General features: G+C 35.8%; 1 protein-coding gene across 5 annotated transcripts in view; it reads right to left on the bottom strand.

The window, feature by feature from the left end:
* TBC1D5 (TBC1 domain family member 5) overlaps window positions 1–24365 on the bottom strand; it is a 313125-nt gene that overhangs the window by 179241 nt on the left and 109519 nt on the right. For all 5 annotated transcript variants that reach the window (XM_063409301.1, XM_063409310.1, XM_063409291.1 and 2 more), the window contains one exon: window positions 2121–2256. In XM_063409301.1, the coding sequence (XP_063265371.1) occupies window positions 2121–2220 (100 nt within the window). In that variant the 5' untranslated portion in view covers window positions 2221–2256. The remainder of the gene's footprint in view (window positions 1–2120; window positions 2257–24365) is intronic.

Here is a 24365-nt window from a genome sequence, read left to right as displayed (position 1 = left end):
AAATATTTTTGTGAAGACAGTGATGGACAGACTGCATGGATAGGAACGATTGTATACCTTGATGCCTAAAGAGCTAAAACCAACCAAACACACACTTTATTTAAAATGAAACATTAAAACTTCAAAGACCTATTCTGGATATATAAAGTTTCAAATTAAAATGCACTATGTGTTTCACAGCAAAAAAGGCTATGAAGATGAAATGGATGCTTTATATAAAATATTTACATAGATAGAACATAAAAAATGTACCATAGTTGGTAACCTTTATGACTTGGGGAACCATGTATTTACATATCTTTATCCTCGCATGTGCGTATGTATGTGTTGTGTATATATTTTTAACAGTTGACAGCTGTTTTAGAGCATACAGAGATGCCAAGCTGAATGAGGGTCTTGATTACTTCAAGATTAGCTATCTAAAGTTTCTATTCATTTTAAGTGTTGTTAGTGCGAAGAGTCATTAGTCACTTCCTTGTCTCATAGAACATCAGCATACATTTACATTGTTAATGAACATTTGGGGTAAATGAATTAATGGCACTTTTAAACATCAATTCAATCCTAATAACTTTGTATGTCATAGAAATGTTAAGGTTGGGATAAAAATGAGAAACCTTTTCAGTCAAGGTAACTAATCGCTTCTGGGCACAATAAAGGGTAAAATTAACTTACAGTGGTTTTTTAACGGGGTGAAAAATTTGCTTTTTCTTGAAACAGTTGAGAGAATTACCAATTTTTTTTTAAAGAAAATAGAAATCAGAAGAAAATGTTTATCTTTTTCTTGGCTGAGGTAGACTAGAAGCAAGCTGTTTTTTCTTTTTGAAAATAGTTATTATTTTAGGTTATTGAGAAAAAATAATATTTTCAAGTTTCTAAAAATATGTACAAAAATGTATTTGGTTTATCAGGCTAAAATGGCTTCATATCATTAAGATGTCAAATATAATAGAAAAGAAACACTGACCTAGAAAAGCTATTCCATTTAATTGTCAGGTTTTAAAATACTTTCCCCGTGACGTACATTGTCATTTTCAAAAATTAAAGAAGCTTTATAAACCAAGGAAGAAACAGTGAAAAAATTAACTCAAAGGGACAATGAAGTTTTACCAATATATTTTGAAGCAAAACACTAGTTTCTTCTAAACTGAAGTAATAAACCTGACTGAGCAAAACTTGACATAGCTTTTTAATAAGCACTAGTAAACAGAGGATTTATAGACAGAGACACCCACATAGAGTAGTTGATCTGGGTGAGGGACTTAGAAAATGTGACAAAGTTGTTTCAACTCTGTAATTTAAAATAAATTTTTTATTTTGCCCTCCTGGTACACGTGTTCAATGACTGGAAAATTACAGGTAGTTAAGGTGCCACTGTGTATAACTGAGTACTTGAGGAATGTTTTCATGACAAGGACGAGATTTCTCATTAAGCTTATCACTTTCTTCGAACCAACTACACTGTCACTACCAGCAAATAAGTAGAAAAGATGAGCAAAACAGACAGGCATTGCATTATCTAAGCAGTTTGTTCTCACTGTTCATTAGGGTCTTCCAAATACTGCATTTAACTAATTTGCTTCAGGTTATATAGTAACTTCTACCTTTAGAGCCTGTTCATTCTATCTCAACTTTGAGATGTTTTTTCAAATAAGAACATAGGGTCTGAGTCAAACAAAATCAGACTTTTATTTGCACAATTTTGTCCAAAATAACATACTGAACTTTACTGCAGAATCAGAAAGAAAAAAAAAAAAAAGTAAAGTAAACAACCAAAAATATCCCTAACCCCAAAGCAGTGTAAGAGTCCATGCTTGAGAAAGTAACATAAAGTCATGCTGCATTTCAATATTCTTATGCTGAAGTCAGTGTTTAGTTTATGATTAAAAAAGGATGACAGCGCATTAAACATTTGGCTAATGCTTCTGTCTGTAATTGAAAGTTGACTTTTCGTGGTTTTCATTAGTGTCAGAGTGTTCCTCACATACTCTGTGAAATGTTCTTTAGGTTGCCCTAGTCAACTTCATTGAGTGAATTAAGCAAATTATGACAGGTACAGTTATCATGACACACTTACATAAGGTATAACCTCAAAAAAAAGTACAGAAACACAAACTCACCTTCCCCTGGCTTGTTCAAAAAACTCTGCAAGGGATCAATGCCTATCTCTTGTTCCTCTGTTTGCAAAGGGTGACTGGTTTCAGACACAGAATGATACATATTGGCAGTAGTAAATTCCAACTGATGAGTATTTATCTGGAGGAAAAAAAAAGAGAAACAAACACTTCAGTATTCCTTTAGCTATTTTTTAATCACACGGGTCAAGAACAAAAGCACTTAAAACCTTCCCTTATTTTCCAGGCATATCATCCCCACTAGTTGTCTAATTAGCAGAACAATAGTGCTTCCACCTGAATGTTGTAAATGTTTTATTATTTGGAGTCCAAAAGAATTGTTACAGTACCTCCAAATATCACACTGCAAGTAAAAGTCCAAGTGTGGTTTTGGCAGACTGTAAAACAGGGCAAGAGCCTCTTTCCTTCCTTTTTCTAGTTTCCCCTACTCATCTTTTAGTCTGATTCCAAGGAGAACTGGTGCTAGTTCTCGGGCATGATGAAGATTATAAAGCAAAACTGAGGAAAGACCATCGTCATCAATCTTCAGGACCCAAGACCTCTCATCCCAGAAAATCTTCCTTGTAACCACTTCTTTTTTAGAAATCATAGGTCAAGTATAACATAGGTCAAGTGACAGACACACAAAAAAAGAATGGATTAATACTGACTGGCATGATAGGTGAATTTGGTTTTATCAAGATTTATATTAACTTTTGTCTTGGTTCTGGCCAGAACAGAGATTTGCAGTAGTCAGCAGGCAGCATGGCCAGGGCCCTGAGGCTATTCTATACCACATCATGTCACTACCAGGGCAGGGAGAACAGAATCTTTGCTGGGAAGAAGGATTTTTTCTGGTCAAGTAGGTGTGGCAGAGGGAGTGGTTGGGTAATACTGGCTCTGGGCTAGAGGGAGTGGTTGGTTATCATCTGTTGTTGGGGTTTCCTCAGTGAGCAAGAACATTTCTTTTCTTGTCTTGTCATTACTATCATTGCTGTTACTGTTCATTTTTCTTATCTCATTGCTGTTTCCAGTAAATTGTTCTTATCTCAACCTGTGATCTTTACCTTTTGTGCCTCCAGTTCTCCTCTCTATCCTGCTGCAGGGAAGAGTGAGGGAAGGGGAGGGTCAGCATGCGAGCTGTGTGTGGCATGCAGTGGTTTCAGTGGGAAAACTTAACTGGAGAATACCATTCCTAAACCATGACAGCTTGCTAGAAAGGTGATGTTAAGGAAACATTTTAAGAAACATAATCAACTAGCTGGTGAACATTTACAGAGACATCTTCCAAAAATGAAGGCCAAAAGGGAAGTAATGGCAGAACTGAAACCTTAGGAAGTAGATGATGCAGATTCATCATCATGGGCTCCTGAGTGGCACTCACATCACTATCAAGCAACTGAACAAGAACTATGTTAGAAGTTCATTTGAGGAGTGCTGGAAGCTAATACTGGCTGCAACAAATTAGAGGATGCAAATAAAAGGTTGAAAAGCAGACGATGTTATGATCAGCTCATAAGAAAGAGAAACGACCTTTCCAGTGCATTAACAGTGCAATAGTACATTTGTCAAGACTGCATTTAGTCATCTGTACAGCAATTTATTAACACAAAAAAACCTAAGCCAGCTAAACAGGTCTGATTTGCCCAAGCACACTAAGTAGCTACCTACGACTGCCAGATGAGTTTTAAATATCACTTACTTTAACTGCTTTGTTTACAAGTATCATAACTTTCTAACAGCAAGAAAATTCTATTTAGAAATAAATATAAAAACAGTTACAGGAAGAGGTATGCATCTACACTCTCAGGACTGGCATATTAAAGAATTTGAAATCACTTCAATTATGCTTTTTCTTTGGTTCCTAGGAGGTAGGGCATTGACCATGTAGGCTTTATACCTTCAGTTTACTGTCAATAAATGAAGGGCAACTGGGATACTTAAGACCTTTTTATAGTGTACACCTTCTTAATTTTCCTAGTAAGTTATGATGAAAAAAAAAAACCCAACCCCAAAAATTCCCCTAAATAATAAACAAACCTAATTGGGCCACTATTAGGCAATTCCTCGAAACCGGTGCACCCAGGCTGTTTTCAAAAGGATGCTCTCTCAGCTGTATTCCCTGAGGGGTTTGTCCTTTATTTGCCCTGGCACCTGTGTTATTGTGGTGATGAAATGATCACACCATCTCTCACTTCTGTTTAGTCAGAAGAGAGCATTTGAAGGTCCTGGGAACAAGGAGCCAGTAACTGAGGGAAGGTCAGACTTGCCACTTGAGCAGTGGTACAGCTTTCTGTCAAATTATAACAATCATAAAATCATATGACAAAATATACCATTAAAACACAGAATTGCCTTGACCAACCAGGCTCAACAAAATGTGCTATGAATGTATGCATACCTCACGTGTTTCCTATGTAATTTTAAAACTATAATAATGAAAACTGCATGAATAGTATCCTGCAGAAAAATATTTACAAACTTCCTAGCCCCTTAAAAAACATTTACCTGTAGTCTTATGGCTGCAAAAATAGAAAGAGATGTTTATAAATACCTGATATATTAAATAAATAAAAGAAAAACTTACAATAATTTATTTAAAGAAAGAAAACAAAAACCCCACCAACTTTGCAGAAATAATTTTCTCCTGCTGGAATTTTAGTTGCTGCTCTTCCTTCTTTTGCTATGTCGCAAATGTCTTTCTACTGATCCATTGATTTTGTTTTCACTACAATTACAAGCTTATTTCAAACTGTGATGCTTAAGTTTAACTTTTTATTTTTACTTGCTGCACAATCTGACCAAAGCAGAACTCTGAGTGTCTTTCAAACTGAGAACCAGGCACAAAATGACCTGACCTTACCAGCCATTGTAGTTTTAGCAGCCACAACTTAATTAAGACAGTATATTTCAGACCTACACTGTCTTACATCCATAACACGGTATCAAATTAGCCCTAGTAAGTCTGCTCTTCTGTGTCCTTCTCTTCTGTATCCACCTCCTTTTTTTAAAAAATACTCCCCAAATGCCATACCTTTACAATCTATATGAACCATAGTTTACTTTACAGAGCAGTTTTAAACAGCTGAATAGATTTGCTTTTGATATCTGCACAGTGATTCAATCAGCTACTTGTGTTTGTTTATGGATACATATGGTTATAGTTAAAAAGGTATCACTGCCTGTCAGTCCTCACTCCTTAGTCCAAGCAATTCTCTTTACAGTTTTATACTTAGTTCTTTTCTGCTTTTCTAACAAAGAGCAAAGGGAACTATTAAACAGTTACACTTGGGATCTTACTCTGAGACAGATTAATTCTTCACAGGTTTGTGGTTGATTTGTAATGGCCTGTAACATACTGTTCATATTAAATAAGATGCAATTTAAAACCATTCTCACTGTGAAACAATAAAAATGTTATAAAACGCTGAAATTCAGTTACTGGGTTACAAGATTTGATACTGGCTAACCCTAACACCTCAGCGAAAGCTCAAAGTGACACTTGCACCTATTTGTACTTTTTTAAAAACCTCCAGAGTTGAAGGGCTAAGGAACTCAAACACCAGGAACGCTTCCCACAACTGGGAGTTCTAACTATTCTGTAATATACATGAGAAAATAATTAAGGCTATGTATGAAATATTTATCTAGTCAAGGAAATTAGCAGAAACATGAATCCAGTCATGAGCCCAAGGAAAAGGTAGGCATAGAGACTCTTTGGCTACTGGCCCTAAGGAACAAGGGGAGCCCTCATGTGCCACTGAGGACAGTGGCACAGGTTGGCTCCTCACTGACAGCACAGGTGGGCTGAATCCAGTCTGCCTTTCAGGGAGGCAGCCTGTCAGCACATCTGTTCTCAACGGAGACCAAAAGAGACGGGCTTACGGACTCCAACACAGGACTCCACCGGATATCAAAGGGGTTCTGTGGAGATTCCTGCTTACAGCACATCATCCCCTCTCCCACAACCTCCTCCGTATTCCGTAGGTGATAGAATACCAACGTGTTTTCATTAGGAAAAACTTAACTGATGTTTACTGACCTCTACCTAACTAACAACCTCTTTCTACACAGCAGAGATAAACTATTTGCTGCATTAGATAGTCTGATTTCACATTCTAACTCAGAGAACTTTCGTTTGTCTCACTGGGTACTTACTCTTAGTGAATACTTAGTACTTGGAAGTTGCCTACTTCTTTTTCAGATGTGAGAAGGTTTATTCACCCAAGAGTTTACAAATATTTTGCCTTCTCTATTAGCTATTCTAACACATTCTGTGATTTTTACCACCTTTAGCCATAAATCAGTCTTATATAATCATGCCATCATTAGCATCGCCACTTTTCCTGTATACAAAACTGTATACAAACCTGTGAGTTTGGAATGCTTAAACAAAATTACATTGAAAACATTAAAAAAAACCCAAAAACCCACTTCTTCTCAAGACTGTTAATGGCAACAGCCTCAATTCAGCCACACTTCATCTTCCATTAATAAGTCATATCTAGCTAGATAGAAATACAAGACACATATAAACGTCTAATTGAGATATGTTTCTACCACTAGCTGTACTGCCAGTGAAGCACCCGTCACTTTTGGACCAGAACTGGGTGAAACACTGCAAAAGTGTTTCATCAAGCAACAGAGGAAAACATTTTATGCTTGACAAAAGGAAAATGAGAACCCACTAACTCTGAGGACAAAGCTGAACAATGCTGCTCAATCTTGGATATGCTAAAAATAAAAATCAGTTTCCATCAGTACCAGCAAAGCTACCTGAATATGACATTTCTGAAAACTACTGAAGCGTACCAAAGTATTTAAATAATACTTTGCATTCATTCTATTAGACTGTATCAACCACCTTCTCCAAATTATTTTTGGGCCTTTATTTCATGCCATACCCAAAGTTTACCATTTTAATTACTTAAATTGATGACAAGTAGAGGAAATACTTGTTTAGCTAAGTGATAAATTAGCTGCCCTGTGAAGTCAAATTGATTAAAATGACCTGACTAAAAGCAAGTGTCTGATGTGGTAATGGTCTTATGCATGTTTTGTTAAGTTTGACAGCATCATGTAATGAAGGTTCACAACTCTGCCCCTCATTTGTGGCTTATGAAGTAATCAAGCATGTTAGAACACTGCAGTGAGGATTTTCCAGAATGTGAAAACATTTTAAAGTAGGTAAGAAATTAAATATTAGGAGAATAAACATGCATTGTGTCTATTTAAAGCAATAAAGCACAGATGTCTTCTAAATAATCTAGAAGCAGTCCCAGATCATAGGTTTTCTTCCACTGGCCAAATTAAATTATTCGTCCTGAAACAGAAATTAAAAAAAAAGAAAAGGCATGCTAACTAGAGGGCTGACTAGAAGACAGTCCTGAATATGGACTTTGGCAAATGAGGACCATTTGATCTGTTTCAAGCTGGATATTTTGCCAGGACACTCATTAATAGGTATTTTTGAAAAATCTGTTCTTACCTGTAATATTCACTGTTTTCTTCTTTGCTCTAGGAGTAATTTTTACTTAGGCCACAGAGACCACCTATCTCACAGCACTGTGATCTGCTCTCCATCACTTGAGCTCTTTACTACCACCATCTCTATTTAAATACTGAAGGTACTAGTCCCAGTGCCTCCAGCAGAAAAACCGCCAAAAATCTCTACCAACCCAAACAAGCCTCCTACGCACACAGAGCAACTCAAAACCAGCTAAGATTCCTACTCAGCCACTTCCACAGGTTGCCACCACCCACTGAAAAAGCATGCCTAGGGAACAACACTTACTAAGTCAGAAGAAAAGTGCACAATTTGACAAACTTTGTATAGCATAAAGCAAGTCTGTTTTCTTTTATAAAATGTATCAGATTATGTATCATTAAAATGGAATGATGCAAGCATAAAAAATGGTCTGACATGGTGGAGCAGATTAACATTAACATCAGCTGGGAACCAGAACAAAACAAACAAGATCATGCCACTGATGGACAGGTTAACAGCCAGCGAGTCTGATGGTCATGAAATGCAATTAATTTTGTCCCATTTAATAACATTTCCTGCATTTTAACTTCTGCCTGTCTGATCTCTAATACAAAAACAGAGTTACATTGGACTTTAAATAAGTTAATTAAGTATTAAAATCAATCATGTGAAAGTCTTAATATTTAATATTGTTAGATTGTATATCAAAGTGGTTTTATTATTTATTTACTCCAAACCTTTCCAGAATACTTCATGTGGCAACAGGGAGTCTGTATCTCACAAGATAAATGCATTTACATTGCCAAATAAATTATATATAAAAGCATTTGTCTTAATACATGTCATTCAATATTAAATATCACCCATTGGTACCACCCTGAAACCCTAATCCATTTTTACCAACCGCACATTTGTATTATTCAAATGTTGTCTATTAAAGAGTTGTCTCGAGAGCCACAGTAAAGGAATACATACCTAAGAACAATTATCATAGGGGCTTTAAAGCACTGTCTACAGTTTTAACCCTACAACTTTCATGTCTTACCAGTACTTAAACATGCAAAGTATAAATTCAGTGGTGAATTAAAATGTCAGGGATAAGAAACAACACAAATAGCCTGGGACCATGGCACTGTATTCTCTTGGTAATTCACATGATAGTTTAAAAAAAATGACAAAAAACTTTTTTTTTAAACAAAACCTTGAAATTCTAATTATTTCAAAGATAGATATGCATTTGTTACAAGCAGGGAACAAATTCACGCATTTGTTGGTTTTCAGTTTTCTTGAGGTTATATGATTCTGCACGAAACACTAGTTTCACAAAGGAAGAAAAACTTGAATAATGCAGAGAGGATCTAAATCCTCATGTCATGTCAGCCACTAGGTTTTATAGCCACAGCCCCCTCTCACCTGGGTTGACAATTTTGCTCAAGGTGTAAATCTCTGAACATTACATTATATAAATGTAACCTGACCTTCAAGGCTAAACAACTTCTCTCTTCTACACTGAAAATGGTGACAATAAAAACATAAAGGGCATCTACCATCTTAAATACCTGATACCATAGTTATGTTTTCAGTATGGTCTCACAAAAAAAAAAAAAAAAAAAACCAACAAAAAACCACTCAACCCCCCTCCCCCGCAAAAAAACCCCACCCCAAAACCCAAAAAAGGACAAAATATCCAGCCAAAGCAAGCCTCCATTTTGCAGTCTGAATTTCCTGAACCACCTCCCCAGTCCCACAGGCTTATCACAGAACTACAGCTATTTTTAATGTGAACCTATGTGACAGATCCACAGCGAGACTGTTAACACAACTTTGATTTAACACTGACTGCAAAAAAGAAATATTAGCAAACCAAAAATGATCCAAAGTCAACAGCTGAATGTAGCTTGTGCCCCAAACATTCCTCCATCCACAGAAACTATGTTTAGCACCAGATGTGAAAATGTTATGTTGATGCATTTTCAGATTTCTTCCTTTCAACTGAAGTCTCAGATAAAGGTTCTTCATAGTCAGAACCAAGCTGATACAAATGAGATGTGTAAATCCCTTCCCATTGTCTGACATGGCTAAAGCCTGAGCTGAAATACTGTATCCATCTTTAGTCAGATAGCACAGGACAAGGACCATCTGCTGCAGCCCAGAGAGAAGCAAGAAGACCTATTAAGAGCATAGAAAATATAACCTATGACATAAAATTGAAAAAAACCAATGTTTTGCCTTAGTGAAGGTGAAAGAGAAGAAGGAAAAATGCTGTAAGAGTTCAAATCTTTACATCATTCAACTAAAAAGCTACTCCCTTTCCTTGGAGTCATCTAGAGGTGGTAAAAACCCAATTCATATTAAAAAGATTCAAACAACTGGAAACTCATTAAACGAAAGACATTCTTTGTTTGTTTTATTTTAGAATATAATTTATCTACCTGGTTACAAAACAGTTCAACATAATTTAAATCAAAGCTTTGTTCTTCCAAATATGGTTAGTTTACTGCTGCTTATGGCATACTTTTAAGTATTTAAGAGTTTTACTTTCAGAAACACACAGGCACCATGGTATACTACACACTTTATGTTTTAGTAATACAAATGTAACTCAAAGGGCCAAAGAACGTCAAGACTGAAAGAAATCATCAAAACAGTGAACTGGAAAAAATGGCAGCTTAGCCTGCAGCCTTACCCAAAATGATAGTAACTAGCTTAGACACTAAAAGTGTATTCAATGAAGTAAGTTTCTAGGATATCACAGCTTTAAAGTAGTAAGCAATTAATCTTGGATTCCGCTTTTATTCTTTCACTATTTTTAGAAAAGTTTCCTACAGGGGTTGACAGAATTTTTATAGAAACACCACCATGTTCATGCACGCACAGAAGCATTTACATCAAATCTCTCTGAGTTTTCTCTTCTAGATATGCAGATGCTAAAGCAGCATGGTATCACGCTGAGGTACAAAGAAAGTTGGTGGAAACCTTCCTTGCTAAAGAATATGAGAATTTCATAGGCACTTTCAAAGGAGCAGAGAGGCAGAATTTGTTCCATATCATACAATGAAGTTTCTATATAACATGAAGAACCATAACCCATGTTTCAACTACGTGATCCAGTCCTGATCCTGATTCCAAAGTGAATTCAAATCAGACTTACACAGGAAAACCTAAAATCTGATTCTGCTGAAGTGCAATGACTGCAGACGTCAAGGATTTTTCACAACTTCTGCCGATCGGAGTAGTAGCTTACTTATGTCTTAATGTCATATTCAAAGGAAAAAAGGCTCAAAGTAGAGCTACCCCTGGCAAAAAATATGCTGAATCTTCTTCCCTTGATTGCTCCCTCTCACACCCAAAGGCTCAGTCTATGTAAGGCACAGCATTTCTGTCATATACTGCCTGCTCACATTGCTTCTCTTGAGCCTTGCCACACCAGCAGTAACAAAAGCAGGATGCACAGGAACCCCTCTAGAAGCTCAATATTTTTGTATAATGCTAATTCATACCTAGGATGTAGCGAGTTCCGAACAGCAGTATCTAAATGAAATGAAATAAAATAAAATACCTCAAGCAAAGGAAACCTCTAAGACTTGAAAACATAAGCTGTAGATGAAACCTGCTAACTTAGCAGGTAATTGACTGCATGAAGATATTATATCAAGATACCACTTCTGCTATGAGTGACATTTTGCTCAGGGTTTTTGTGGCAGGAACTTATCACTGTATTCCATGCTATTGAAAAAGATGACAAGACAGAAAGTTAACAGGAGGTTAACTCTGCTGCACTGCTTTTGTTTCTGGTAGTAAGGAACTCTTAGTACTAATCCCTGCTGAGGCCCATATTATTATAAATGGGAGAAAATTATAGTCCAATAATGTTCCTTCTTTAATAATTTGATCTCTTAATATAGTGTTATCTGTTACAACTTATTTTCCTCTCTTCCTACTCTTGTATTTTTCATTAAAATTTTTGAGCAGCTGGATGAAATCTTCTCTGCTTTCCTGTACATGCACATCAAACTCCCAAGGGAATAAATGGTCTTGCTGAAGTCTTCAGACACCGAGAAGCCAGGCTGACAAAACCCCTGTAGCATAATGATTTCTATAATGCACTGCTACTTAGAGGCATTTATTCCTCCTAAAATATTTTCTGGGCAGTCCCTGCTGCTTGCCAGGGCATGTAAAACACAGGCACAGAAGTCCCCAGTGCAAGCAGCATGGTACATCAAGCACACTGCCTGTACCACCTCAAAACCTGAAACAGATGAAGCTCTTAAATAGCAAGCAGGAAAGCAGTATGTTGCAAGGTTATATGGGAGCAGAAATCTGGCTATTAAAAAGGTATTTAATTCTGCAGAACTTTACCATCAATTTATAGTAACAGTAAGAATTAGCAAAATAAATCAATTCAGAAATACAGATAAAATACACTGTTAAAAGGGGAAATATTAATAAATGTGAGTTGCAGTTATAAGGGTTTCTTGGTTTGGCAGTAAATTTGTTGTCACCAACTAGTGCTATTTTCTTTACCTTAAGTCCTGGGTTTATTTTCCTTTAGAAGTGGGTCAGCACATACTGCACAGCAACAAACAAAAGCCTGGTTTTGCAGGACATTTGTGGACAACATGTAAGTAGCAGAACAAGACCTTAGGTCCTGGTGGCTAAGAGATCCATTGCCCTGAGACTTATATATGCTCCTCTGCTCTGGGGAATGAGAGCAGAACAGCAGGCAGATTCTCTAAAGCTTTTTGATTTTTATTAGATAATACAATAGATTGATGGCTCCTAAATAAGTTAAGCTTTGTTGAGTGCTCTCTCTAATTCACCAACCAGTATGACAATGACTGAATCTTCAGTGTTCTCTGAATACCAAGTTTTGTTGAAAGTAATCAACAAAAAGGACTGGAATTCCCTCAAAACAGTAAATAGATTTGAAGAACTGTATTGGAACAACAGCTGTCATTATACCTCACAGAAAGCTGACAACAGCTTTGAGGCTAAGCTTTTAAGCCCATTTTATTAAAAAAATATAACTGATGTAAACAGGTTATGGTTAGAAACCTCCTTGATTAAAATTTTCTTGTTTTTAGAGAGCCTTTTCAGATAGTTTTCTTGTCTGTGCTAGACAGACCAGCATGACTTTTTCAGACTATTTAAGGTAAATATCCCAATATCTGATTCATGAAAGCATTTTCAGTCTTCCTGGACACAGTAGCTGTTTTCACATTCTTCTTTCCAAGTATTTTTATTTTCCTTTTCTGTTGTTCTCACCATATTTATTAGTTTCTCTCGCCCAACACAGAAAAGACCATTTTGCAAAAAGGCAGATTTCAGATTCTTTTTTTCCTGATATAGACTGTATGATCTCAACCTGGCCACAAGCAAAAGCCTAGAAAGAATGTGGGGTTTTTGCCATGTTGTTGCATTTCTGTTCACAGTTGAGATAGAGAAGTGCCCTAGTTGAGGCAGAGAAGTGACCTAACAGCGGCCAGGCTCTGGACCACTCAGTGCATTAAGAATGGAATCAGAATTTTGAACTTCATCCAGAAGTAAATGGAAAGAAACCAAGCATATAGAATATAGGTGTGATCTGTTCTCACTTTTCTTTCTTACTTAATAGTAAGGCTGTGCATCTTGGGGCACCTAAAATTAGTAGTTGCTTTTGAAATTCTAGTCATGTATTATTCATCTTTTTCTCCTAAAAGGAAGACAGAAGATGGCAGTAGCAGGTGTTCTTAGCTTCCTGATGGGAAAGGAGGAAGAAGTTGACCAAGGGGATAGATCTTTCTTCAGAAGAGGGGTAACAGACAAAGACTGCCTAGCTGAGATGACTATTCTGTCAAACACATATCACAATTCCACCTGTTGCCAAGAAGGCTTGAAGGCAGCAGATCCTCTGCCTACTCATCCCAACTCCTGTATTTTAGAAGTTCCTGTTCTTTACTGGGGAAGAAAAAGGGAAATCCTGTTCTGTTTTAGCAGCCACACTTATGAGCAAACTACTGAATACAACAAATCTAGATAACTAATATTTATTCATCAGTTTTGGTTTAGAGGTTTTGACAGCATCATATCAGAATTGAAAGTCAAAACACAAAGATAATTGAAATAAAATTATTTAGAAAAGCAGGAAATCCCTCCTTTACTATGCCACTCCAAGTCAGCTTGTTTTCTCTCAAAGAACCAGACAAAGAACCCCCTTCACCCATTCAAACAACTGAACACAAGCATTTTTAACATAAACATTTATTTCTAACAAATTCATCTCATATATCTGTGTGAAGTTAGTCTTTTTAAAGACTATCCTTGCCTCCTTTAAATGCAAGATTTGGTCTGTATTTAGTGTAGCTCTCTCACTGCACTGGTGTCAGAAATCAGTAACGAAGAAATAGGAGTCACCTTCCAAAGATATATACACAGCCTGGCCTATAAAAAGTAGGACAGGTGACAAAAGAATATTTTAATTAAAACTGTTGGCATTCTCAAAGCCAGTAGGAATGACCATGAGAGATCTGCAGGAACAATCAAGATTTTCACTTGGTTGGGTTGTTTCTTCCATGACTGAAACATGATTTGATCACCAAGCTCTTCAGTTCACAGATAAAATGCTTTAGACCTTATCCACACCCTAACTCTACATGGTAAACTTTTAAACCTATTATTTCCAACAAATGGCTACTTTCATGGGTATGTGCCATGCTGTCAAACTTCTTCTGATTCATAGTAATAGTGATCTTTAAGAGAACATCTGAAACATCTATGCTGATTTGCCTTCCCACTGTTGCCTTGGTGCGACAGACGTGTGAATACTTCTTAAACTTTAACACAGCAATTATTTCATTTAAGATCAGTTTCCTGAATAAAAGGCACAGTCTGCAATAACCAGGACTTACTCCTGCATGTCACTTCTGTACAACTTAAAATCAATTTACTCATTTTTATTCTAGTTTATATTTAGATAGTCCATCATGAAAGAGCCCAGAACTTTTAGCCTAACCCAGGTCCTCTTTATGCCATATGTATATGCAATCTACTACATCAATCAAAACGACTCACAGTTCAGATGATGTATACACAAATAAATGTACTTTACCTAGAGGTCAAAATGATTTCTGTAAGAGCACAGAATATTCTCTTGTTTTTAGCTACCTCCCACAACCACGAAGTATAAAAATTTAACAAGCTGCAAAATAACAAACTGAGCACCATACATCGAGTTTCTTTAGTGTCACGCTAGGAATGCTATAATTATAATCAAGAATACACTTCACTTTTAACTCTGTTTTTACTGTATCTTTCTACGTTGTGGCCTGTGGTGGCCTATGCCAGTTTTATAAAAAATACAGTTAGGGGGTAGGAAAGAGTAAAAAAACAAAAAACCAACCCAACTTTAAAAAATCAATTCTGCTACTCTGTGATCATATGTGCAGGAACTGAGGAGTGGATCTTGGCTTTTTAAGATAGTGATTATATGTTTTGCCCATACTTCTGTCTCAGTTTTTGCAACCACATAATACTGTCTGGGGTGATCACCATGACAGAGGATAAATTAGGATTTCACTACCATTAAGTATGAATTGTTTCTTAACAAGGCAACGAGTCAGCGTAGCTCTTATTTGATGGAACTGAAAGACTTTCAAACCTCTAGTAAAATAGGTAGGATTAAAAAATATATTTTAGAAATGCTAAAAAATAAGATAGGCTGAAATGTATACATATCACTTCATTAATTACATGAAGAGAAAGCTGCCACACAAATGCACTGAAATAGGCAGAAATATTGGTCTAAACATGGTAGGAAAACACATTGCTGAAATGCTGATGATCCACTTTTATGGTTATTTCTTTTTTATCTGGATAGAAACCTTCTTTTTCTCATAGACATTCAACAATATCATATCTGATGAACATAGAAGTTTTCTAAAAAAGCTGCATGATTTATTCTTTTTCAGTTTGACTAAGAAAATAAACCTATAAAGCATAAATCAAAGGAATGGACATGTTATAAACCTGACAATTCAATTAAATTACTGTCTCATATAAGCATGTGGAAAATAGTTTCTGAACTTTCTTAAGAGAGTGCAGAGGCTGAATCTGGGATACTTTAAAACTCTAGTTCATTTTATCAACCTGGACAGCCAATCTCAGTGCTCTAATGTACATGTGCAAGGGCCACTGAACTAGATTCACAAGAAGCCCTTACCTTGAGACTTTTTAATTTTGTTTGCTCATCTGAGTCCTCTATGTAACTATTTTAGGAAACTTTTTGTATTTCAGTATTATGCATATTTCTGCTAGAGATTTGGGAACGTAATTTAAATATACTGTATGTTACTGTGACTCGTAGATATTCAATTAGCAAAGGAGATGCCTGCACTTGCCTACCTCACATTAATCTCTGGAAAATAATTAATAAATACCAGTTGCTGTGTAATGACTTACTGAAATAAGCAAATAAAAAATATTCAAAATCTTCACTGATTTTATGACAATGAAATCCATAGCTATGATATTCCAAACAACCCTAATTTTTATTTTCCTAAGTGTATTTATGTACAATGAAACATAAAAGTATAATCTTAGATTTCTTTACAAGAAAACAGGATTTGAGTTGGAAGCCTAAATGTCAGCCCTGAACATTATAAAATTATACAGAATAAGGAGGAAACAGGCCTGATAGTGCTTATAAATATGACAGTGTATTAGGCTGCATTTAATTACCAGTTCAAACAACAACCTGATCTAACCTTTGACAAGTAAAATAAATGTTCTGAATAATTTAACCAAAGCAAACATTTGCTGTTAAATGCTGGCTAATTATAGTAAGAGTTGTACTGAGAGGGGGAAAAAACCCAAAAGAGATGGTAATTTATACACTTCTCTTGCAATTGCTACAGCTATTCCTTGAAACCCTTGAATTTTTTTTCCATGCGGGATAGCTATTAAGTATCTACTTCTGGAAAAAAAAAATCTGTCTGTATTTAAAGGAAGAAGCACTGTAGGAAAATAAGAAATACTCCACATACAGAAAGTAAAGTAACATTAGTTTCAAGAATATCCATCTTTTCTGGGGATGGCTTTGTGATGTGAAAGGTCTGTGTTTGAAATGTCCTGTACCACAATGAAAGATAAGAAAGGGTAGCATAATGATTAAGTCTTTTTCAAAGTGTCAGTGAAAAATCACACAAGAGCCTCATTATAGGATCTGGGGGCACGGTTTAGTCATGTCCACTGCACTTCTGAGAAGAGTAATAAAGAAATCTAAATTCTTTCTTTACATAAATGTGAGATCAGCAGTTAAATGACATAAATAAACCAAAGAGATTCTTTAAAAACAACCCCACCCAAAATATGTAATGATGAAATAATTCCACCACTGTGATTTTTTCAGATATATTATTATAGCCAGATATATTATCCATGTGAAACACTGAGCTTGTTTCGAAAAGAACCTAAATATCTCAGAAAAGCACGCATTTAAAGTCAGCATGCTTTCAATATCAGAACATCAAAATCCATGAAATAGAAGCAAATAGAATGAAATAGAACCAATAGAAGCAAAAGGTGATCTTTTTCCTTCAGCATACATGTTTTCCAGTTGTGGGCTATTTATAAAGAAATTAATGGCTTTTGCTATCTTTGGGCCATGAGTTTCACTTATTTATGTGATCAAAAGTTATCAGGAGCATCAGCTGTCTATCTCCATGCACAATAACTATGATTCAGAAGAATCAGAAGACCATGAAAATTTCACAGATAAGCAATGTATAGTAAACGACAGAAGCCTATAAATCCCTAATCTTGAATATATATTAATATTTGAAGGCTTTATATAATCTGTGAAGTAAAAAGTGAAAACCATTAAAAATATTAAAACTGACTCTAAGTATGCTCCTCTCTTTTCCCAAAAGTAATTTGTGTGCAGATAAGTTCTGGCCACCAGTTTCTAAGAGAAACATATTATTTTTAAGTTACCTTTTATATTTTCATAAATATTTAAACGCTCCCTGAAATTTTAAATATGTTTATAGAGACACGGATGCTAACATTCTTAGCCTCTTCCAATGAAAAAATATGAATTAAACTGTTTCTCGCACACTGTAAGAGAAACAATTTTTAAAAGAAACAAATAATAAATTCACAAAAAAAATTTACCACAAATTGTTCACTTGATAATGAGTTTGGTGGAGTAATGAAACTGAAGTAGATTTTCTAGCTTACAGTGTAAAATGAATATTAGATAATCCAGTTTGAAGATCATTACTATTCTTGCTCCATAGTTCAGCACAAAGTCCTTAAGCAAACAAAGTGGTAAAGAACTTGACAAGATCCATGCCTGACACTGGAGAAATCCAAGTACAGAAATAATTTCACACTGTGTCCACTGCTTCACATCAAATGGACAGTGATATGCACTGTTTTTTCTTATGCTGAGGCATCCATAAAAACATACTCAAATGTATTTGGACAGGACAAAAGGAAATCTGAGGCCGTCACTGGTAAATGCAATGAATCAACTCTTCCCTGCTATTAGACTGCACATAAAACCTTGGCATTTAAGCATAAAACTGGAACAGATCTTCTCTAGAGTTGTTATATTTATGTTTTGCACTTGAAATGGTACCAGACCAGTCAGGTAAATTTCACTAACAGGAGATAGCTTTACTTTTCTGTGAATGAAAAGGTAACAAGAAATAAAAGTAGCTGCTCAATACTAAAATTTTTATCTTCTCCAAAATACTTGTATTTTAGATAAAAAATTACATAAACAAAACTATCCAGGTCATAGGTTGTGATGGCTGATGGGAAGATACAAATACAATAATTTATATTTCAGTAATTAAATCTGATAAAAACACTGATAGATTAGTGCACTAAAATGCTGATAGTTAAAAAAAACCCAACAAAACTCTCTGACATAGCTGAAGGAATATGCACTGTTACTGTGTATCATCTTAGGTTTGGTCTGACACAGCAGATGGTGCACCTGGAAGGGTGATTAGAATCCAATAATTTGGTTACGTATGTACAGGTCCTTCAGCGCAAACCCACTAATACCTTTACCCAGTATGGCACACCTAGAGCACAATTTATCCAAGTCCAAAAGATAGCTTCAACTAGACCACTACAAGAGAAGAGGAATTTCTTCATACTGAAACTAGTCAAGCCTCTCCCCTGCCTTTATGCATCCAATTTTAACACTGAAAACTACAAGAAGTAAAGACTGAGTTAGTACTTCAGATCCATACTTTTGGGCAATAGGTTACAGAGAAATCAGAAATAGCAGTGGAATAAATAAAATAAAAAGTGGAATGGACTTCTGACCAACAGAAGTCAAAGCAGAGCTATGACTATGGAGTTCTTTTTAAACTATTCTGACATTTCATCCTGGTAGTCTGATATCACAAGTAACAATTCCTTTAGTCTGTACTGGAAGTTTCCTGCATATTTTAGTTTGCATGCACTTGTAAGGTCTTCCTAAAGAGAATTTGCTTTTGTGTAGAATGGCTTTATGATGTGGATTAGCTTCCACAAGGGATCTAAATTGACAATAATGAATTCATTTTATATAGTAAGCTAGACTTAAATGAGAAGTGAAAGGCCAGTGCCAACATAGTTCAGTGATCAGCCACTGTTGTTCTCTCTATAATTCACTGGCTGAGTTTAATAATTACAGCATTGCCTTGATAATCTGCAGCTGAAGCACACTGGGAGGAGAGGAAGGGAGAATCCTTCTTGTGTTAATAGGAGAATGGATTTTTTTTTAATCTAAATGCAGACCCACATAAACTGCAAACGGGAGTATTTATAACAAACATCTAAGAACACTGACACTGGTTTAAACTAAAATTAATTTATATCACTCAAATCCGGAAAAACATAATTTCAAGCTTTGATCTTATTAGGATACTTAATGTAATCTTATTAGGATGTGAGCTTCTATATATCAAAGTGTTTTATACATTGCAAATATATTTTAAAGAGCTCCCATAAACATTACTCAACAATTCACTCCTGATCTCCAAACCTAGTTTCACAGGGGCAGATTACTGGATCTGCAGCTAATACAGCGGGAGAGGAGGCAATGCCTTCACACAGACGATACTGCTGCTATACAGAGCCGGCTGTCACATGAGTGCTAAGTAAGTTTCCAGGACTTTCTCATCTCTTAACTGCCTGAGATTTAGCACTGAGCAGCATGCTTTCCAAAAGGACAGAGTACCTACAGCTTCAGCGGAAGCAAATGGGGATCATAGATGCTTAAAATTTCAGAAAATCAGGCCTGGTGCCATATACAAGGAAAACGCTGCCAGAAATGTCACTCACAGAATCCATGCCTGCCACTCCACAGGGATTCATATATGCTTAATGATGGCTAGCAAGTACAGAGAGCAGACCTAGCTAAGGAAAAACAACAGAAAACCAGGCAGCAGGCAAGCGATGAGCACTCTGTCTGCACTTGTATCCCCACTGGCAAAGTAAAAGTAAAATGGTTAAGAAATCGGTAAGGCTGATGCCAAAATCTAAAATGTTTCTAAGGACTGCAGCAGACCTCACAAGATAGTTTTTAATTTCATTTGAAACAGTTTCAATACTTCAACATTAATGTATGCACATATATATTAATGAAGCAGACATGTTAATCCCCCCGATGTCAATGTCTGTGAAGCATCTTAGCTCTTACTTCCTTCACCACCAGTCGTGTGTAAGTAACATACTGTGGCAACATATGAATAGTTCATAGCTCCAGCAACAAATGAATGAATGAATGGTGACCTAAACACAAGCAGCCATTAAGGTTTCTGTTTCTTTACCCATCAGCTATTGCAAATACTCCTGGCAAACAAGTGTGTTTTTCTGACATGCACACTTGTCTGTTAATAAGTTAAAGAACTATTTCAGTCAAGAATCTTAAGGTTTTTCCCCTACACGCTTCGTTTCTTGCTACATGCATTGGAGTTTTACTCTATTAGAGATGCTCATGACAAGCCAAAGAAATGGAGGTGATGCTGCCAGGGATTAAGGTGAAGGATGCTACAGAACCCTGCAGAAGCAGAAAGGGTCTGCTGTTGCTTCCCTGCACTTGGAAGGCTTACGCATCATGAGAGCTTCCAGTTAGCAATCCTGTTTCATTTTAGTGTGCACTTATACATCCCTTGCAAGACTTTAATGTACTAAACAAACTATGAGGCAACATAAAAAGAAAGGAAAAACTCCTAACATTTAAAATGGCATCAAGCATGAAATAATTGCAAGGTGGTAGGGGATTTTTTCCTGGTTTGGTTTTGTTTTTCTGAGGGGTGTGTGCTGTTATTTAGTTTGATTGGGCTTTTTTGTTGCGTTTCTTTTCTTGTTTGACTTGGATTTTTTTATGCTTAATACAAGAAGAAGAGAAGACCAAAAACCCCACACAAAGAGTCATACCTGTCTTTATCAAAGGTTCAGCTTAAAATTACTCTAGTAATAACCTAGTGCACATTATCAATACAGTGGGTTCAGAGATAAATTACATTGTATTTAACACCAGTGAAACTAAATTCCAGCTGCAGAATCTTCAGCAGGAATAATGTTTGTGAGAACAAACACTGGCCTTTAAGGGACCAGCAGATAAAATTATAAGTGAAAGTAGTTCACAAAAATAATTTTCCAATTTTAAACAGAATGACTGACACAAACTTGTCAGTGAAAACTCCACAGAAATCCATTTTTCAAATCTTTATCTCAGTTAAAAAATTGAATCCATTTTTCCTGTTATCTACAATATATGGCTCAAAATTCCCAGCCCCTGCAAGTCTTGCAAAAAATAATCCCTGCAAAAATAAGCTCAATGAATTCAGACAACCCAGGCCAAAGAAAAGAAACAGATCCTGTGAGCCATTAGTCCATTAAGTGAGCACTACTCCAATGGATTGGTCTTCGTAAAAAGTACAGAAAAACAAGGATATTTGCTTGTGGTAAACAGATTTTTTTTTCTTTTCTATATTAAGCTTTTTATATACAATAGTAGAATTTTATTTTGTTCCTTTTTAATCAAGTATTTAATGTGGGTAGTTGGTCAAAAGAACTAAAAGTCTCCTAGAGTGTAAAGTGGATGACTGGCTCCTTTATTCTTGAAGGTTGCATCAGGCTGCCTTCTAATTTTTAAAGCCAAAATTTGTAGGGAATCTGTATTCAATAATTAATGTTTAAAACTTTAATAAACTCTTTACATTCCATGAACAGTGTGTGTGTATGTGGGTGCTACAGACACCAATAATTCATCACTGAGATTAGCTCTGCCTCTTTCAGCATCAACCCTGAACCATATATCAACTATGTAACTTCTTTGTTAAAGCAGTTCAGTTTACAGGATACCAGTTTTCTCCATTTCTCTCACTATGTTCTTAGACTAATAAGGTATGAATTTTCAAACTTTTTCTTCCCCTCATTCTTTAAGTAATCACAAATATGAATATATGTGGTATGAGGTGAGTTAATGCAAGATATTTATTACTATATAGGTAAAATACTGCTTTGGCTGGATAAATTATGCTACTCCTTTTACTACAAGATAATTTCAATGTAAGTGACTACAAGAAAAGAAGAGGTTGCAAGATATTATCTGTCAGAACATAAAGTAATGTCTTTCACAAATGAAGAAAATAACCACTTGTTACAAACAATAATTTTATTTTCCTGAACTTAAACCCTACAGCATTCAGCTGACTGAAAAGTAAAATGGCTGCCAAAAAAGCAATATGGGTGAAAACAGAATTTGTTCTCACTGTCAGAGGCAAATGTATACAAAATGGTAAAATGAAAACTTTATTTTAAAATGTATGTGATGCAGATCTGTCTGAGATGAAAGGTATGGCTGGGCAAAGAAAAGGTTAGCTGATCAGATTGACACAACCAGAAAGATTTGGAAACTGCAGATTCCACAGATCCCTACTGCTGCTTTACCCAAAGCACATGGAGGGATTATATTTATATAGGAAGAGGAAGAAATTTGGTGAAGTCCTGGAAAGAGAGCGAGTTAATCTAAAGTCATAATGAGAGGTAGACTTCTCCACTGTGTCTAATACATGAGTTCCGCTGCAGATTTACAAGGCATTAAGTCAGCCTTAGACTCCCTCCCTCTCCTCTCTTTTCCCTGTCCTCCCCAAATACTAATTTCACCTTTATTCTTGAAAATTATTTACATTACAAATTAAAAATAATGTAACCGAGATTATAGGAAAGCCACCAATTCAAATTTGAGCTTTCATGAATAATGATCTATTTTGGATTCTTCTCATTTTAGCACTTGTGTATATTCATGTATTTCTTTTCAACCAGAGGTAAGAGGTTGCATGGGCACTGACAGACCAATGAAGAAGAGGTTCTTTCATGATAAGCCAGCATAGCCCTAAGCCAATTTTGGGCATTATTTGGCAAGCATTACTGTATTAGGAAAGCAATATTTCAAGGTTCACATGCACAAAGTGCTGTGTGTATTATACAGCTATTAAAAAGTAGAATTAACATAAGACAGAATACATCTTATCCATGTAATTATCCACTCAATTCAATATGCCCAAAGAACAATTACACACCACTAAAAATATATAAAGTCTAGTAAGAAATATCTCTACTTTTCCACCGTCTTAGGTAGGTTATGCTCTCCATTCTCTCTTGACACCACATCCAGTAATATTATTCAAAAATATAACTAACCAAGCTTGGGACTCCTACATTCATACCTACAAAAATGATAAAAAAGCAATCAGAAATTTCATGGACAGTATACATACTTATTAATATGATCTGTTTCATTAGGTCGCAGTGAAAACATCTTATTAGTTCAACAATTAAATGATTCAGAAACCATCCACACTATCTTTGCCTTTTAACAGTTCCAATCAGTAGCAGATCTAGGTGCAATCAACAGCAGCAGGGGGCTTCAGGAAGCAAAACAAAACAAAAACAGTAGGGATCTTTACTAGTTCACAGTAATTTGTACAAGGAGATGTTATATGTTACTGCAAGTTAGCCCAAGATATGGAAAAGCTACAGAAAAAATCCCTATTATCTACAACTACTATTTCAATACAGTAGCATCAATATAGTAAGCTTTTTTTAAAAATTGAGTATTTAAAGTTTATCAAATCTCCTTTCTGATCTAGAACTTCTTTATCTTTTTTCTGTCCCCTCCATTTTACATTTTCTCTAACAAGATCAATATTTGGGTTACCATGTATTCAGAATCCATGGATGTCACCCCTTAAATTTGTGAGTGGGCTGCACGAGTGATATAAAGTCCCTCTTCTGTAGGAGTTGAGCACATGGTCTAAACAGCACTTTTAGCCCCTGCTATGCATGGTAGCGAAACTATATTTCCCATATGTTAGTGCTGACAGGCTGACTGATATAAATTCAACTCAAAGAAACTTACATACAAGTTATTTTTATGCTTTTTAATCCTTTTCCTCTATTAACAGTGTCCCAGATATAAGAGGGGAATACATTAAAGAGAAATTGATAAGTGGTGCAATAATTTATGCACCCTTTGAGTGCTAGGACATCTGCATAAAACGAGGCCATCGCCTTTTTGATGTCAAGGATCTTGGGATAGTTCCAAATTGTAAGTATTTAAATCCTAAGCTCTTAAATTCCCATTGATTTTATCACAAGCGTGAAGAGATAAGCATGCATCTATCTTTTTGAATCTGCCCTTGTTAACATCTCTGAAAAAAAAATGTATCTAGCCACAGCCACGCAGCACTCCTAAAGGACAAACACTGAACATC

Source organism: Prinia subflava, chromosome 1 (genome assembly GCF_021018805.1).
Source record: "Prinia subflava isolate CZ2003 ecotype Zambia chromosome 1, Cam_Psub_1.2, whole genome shotgun sequence".
NCBI classification, from domain to species: domain Eukaryota; kingdom Metazoa; phylum Chordata; class Aves; order Passeriformes; family Cisticolidae; genus Prinia; species Prinia subflava.
This window is presented reverse-complemented; position numbering and strand designations above follow the sequence as displayed.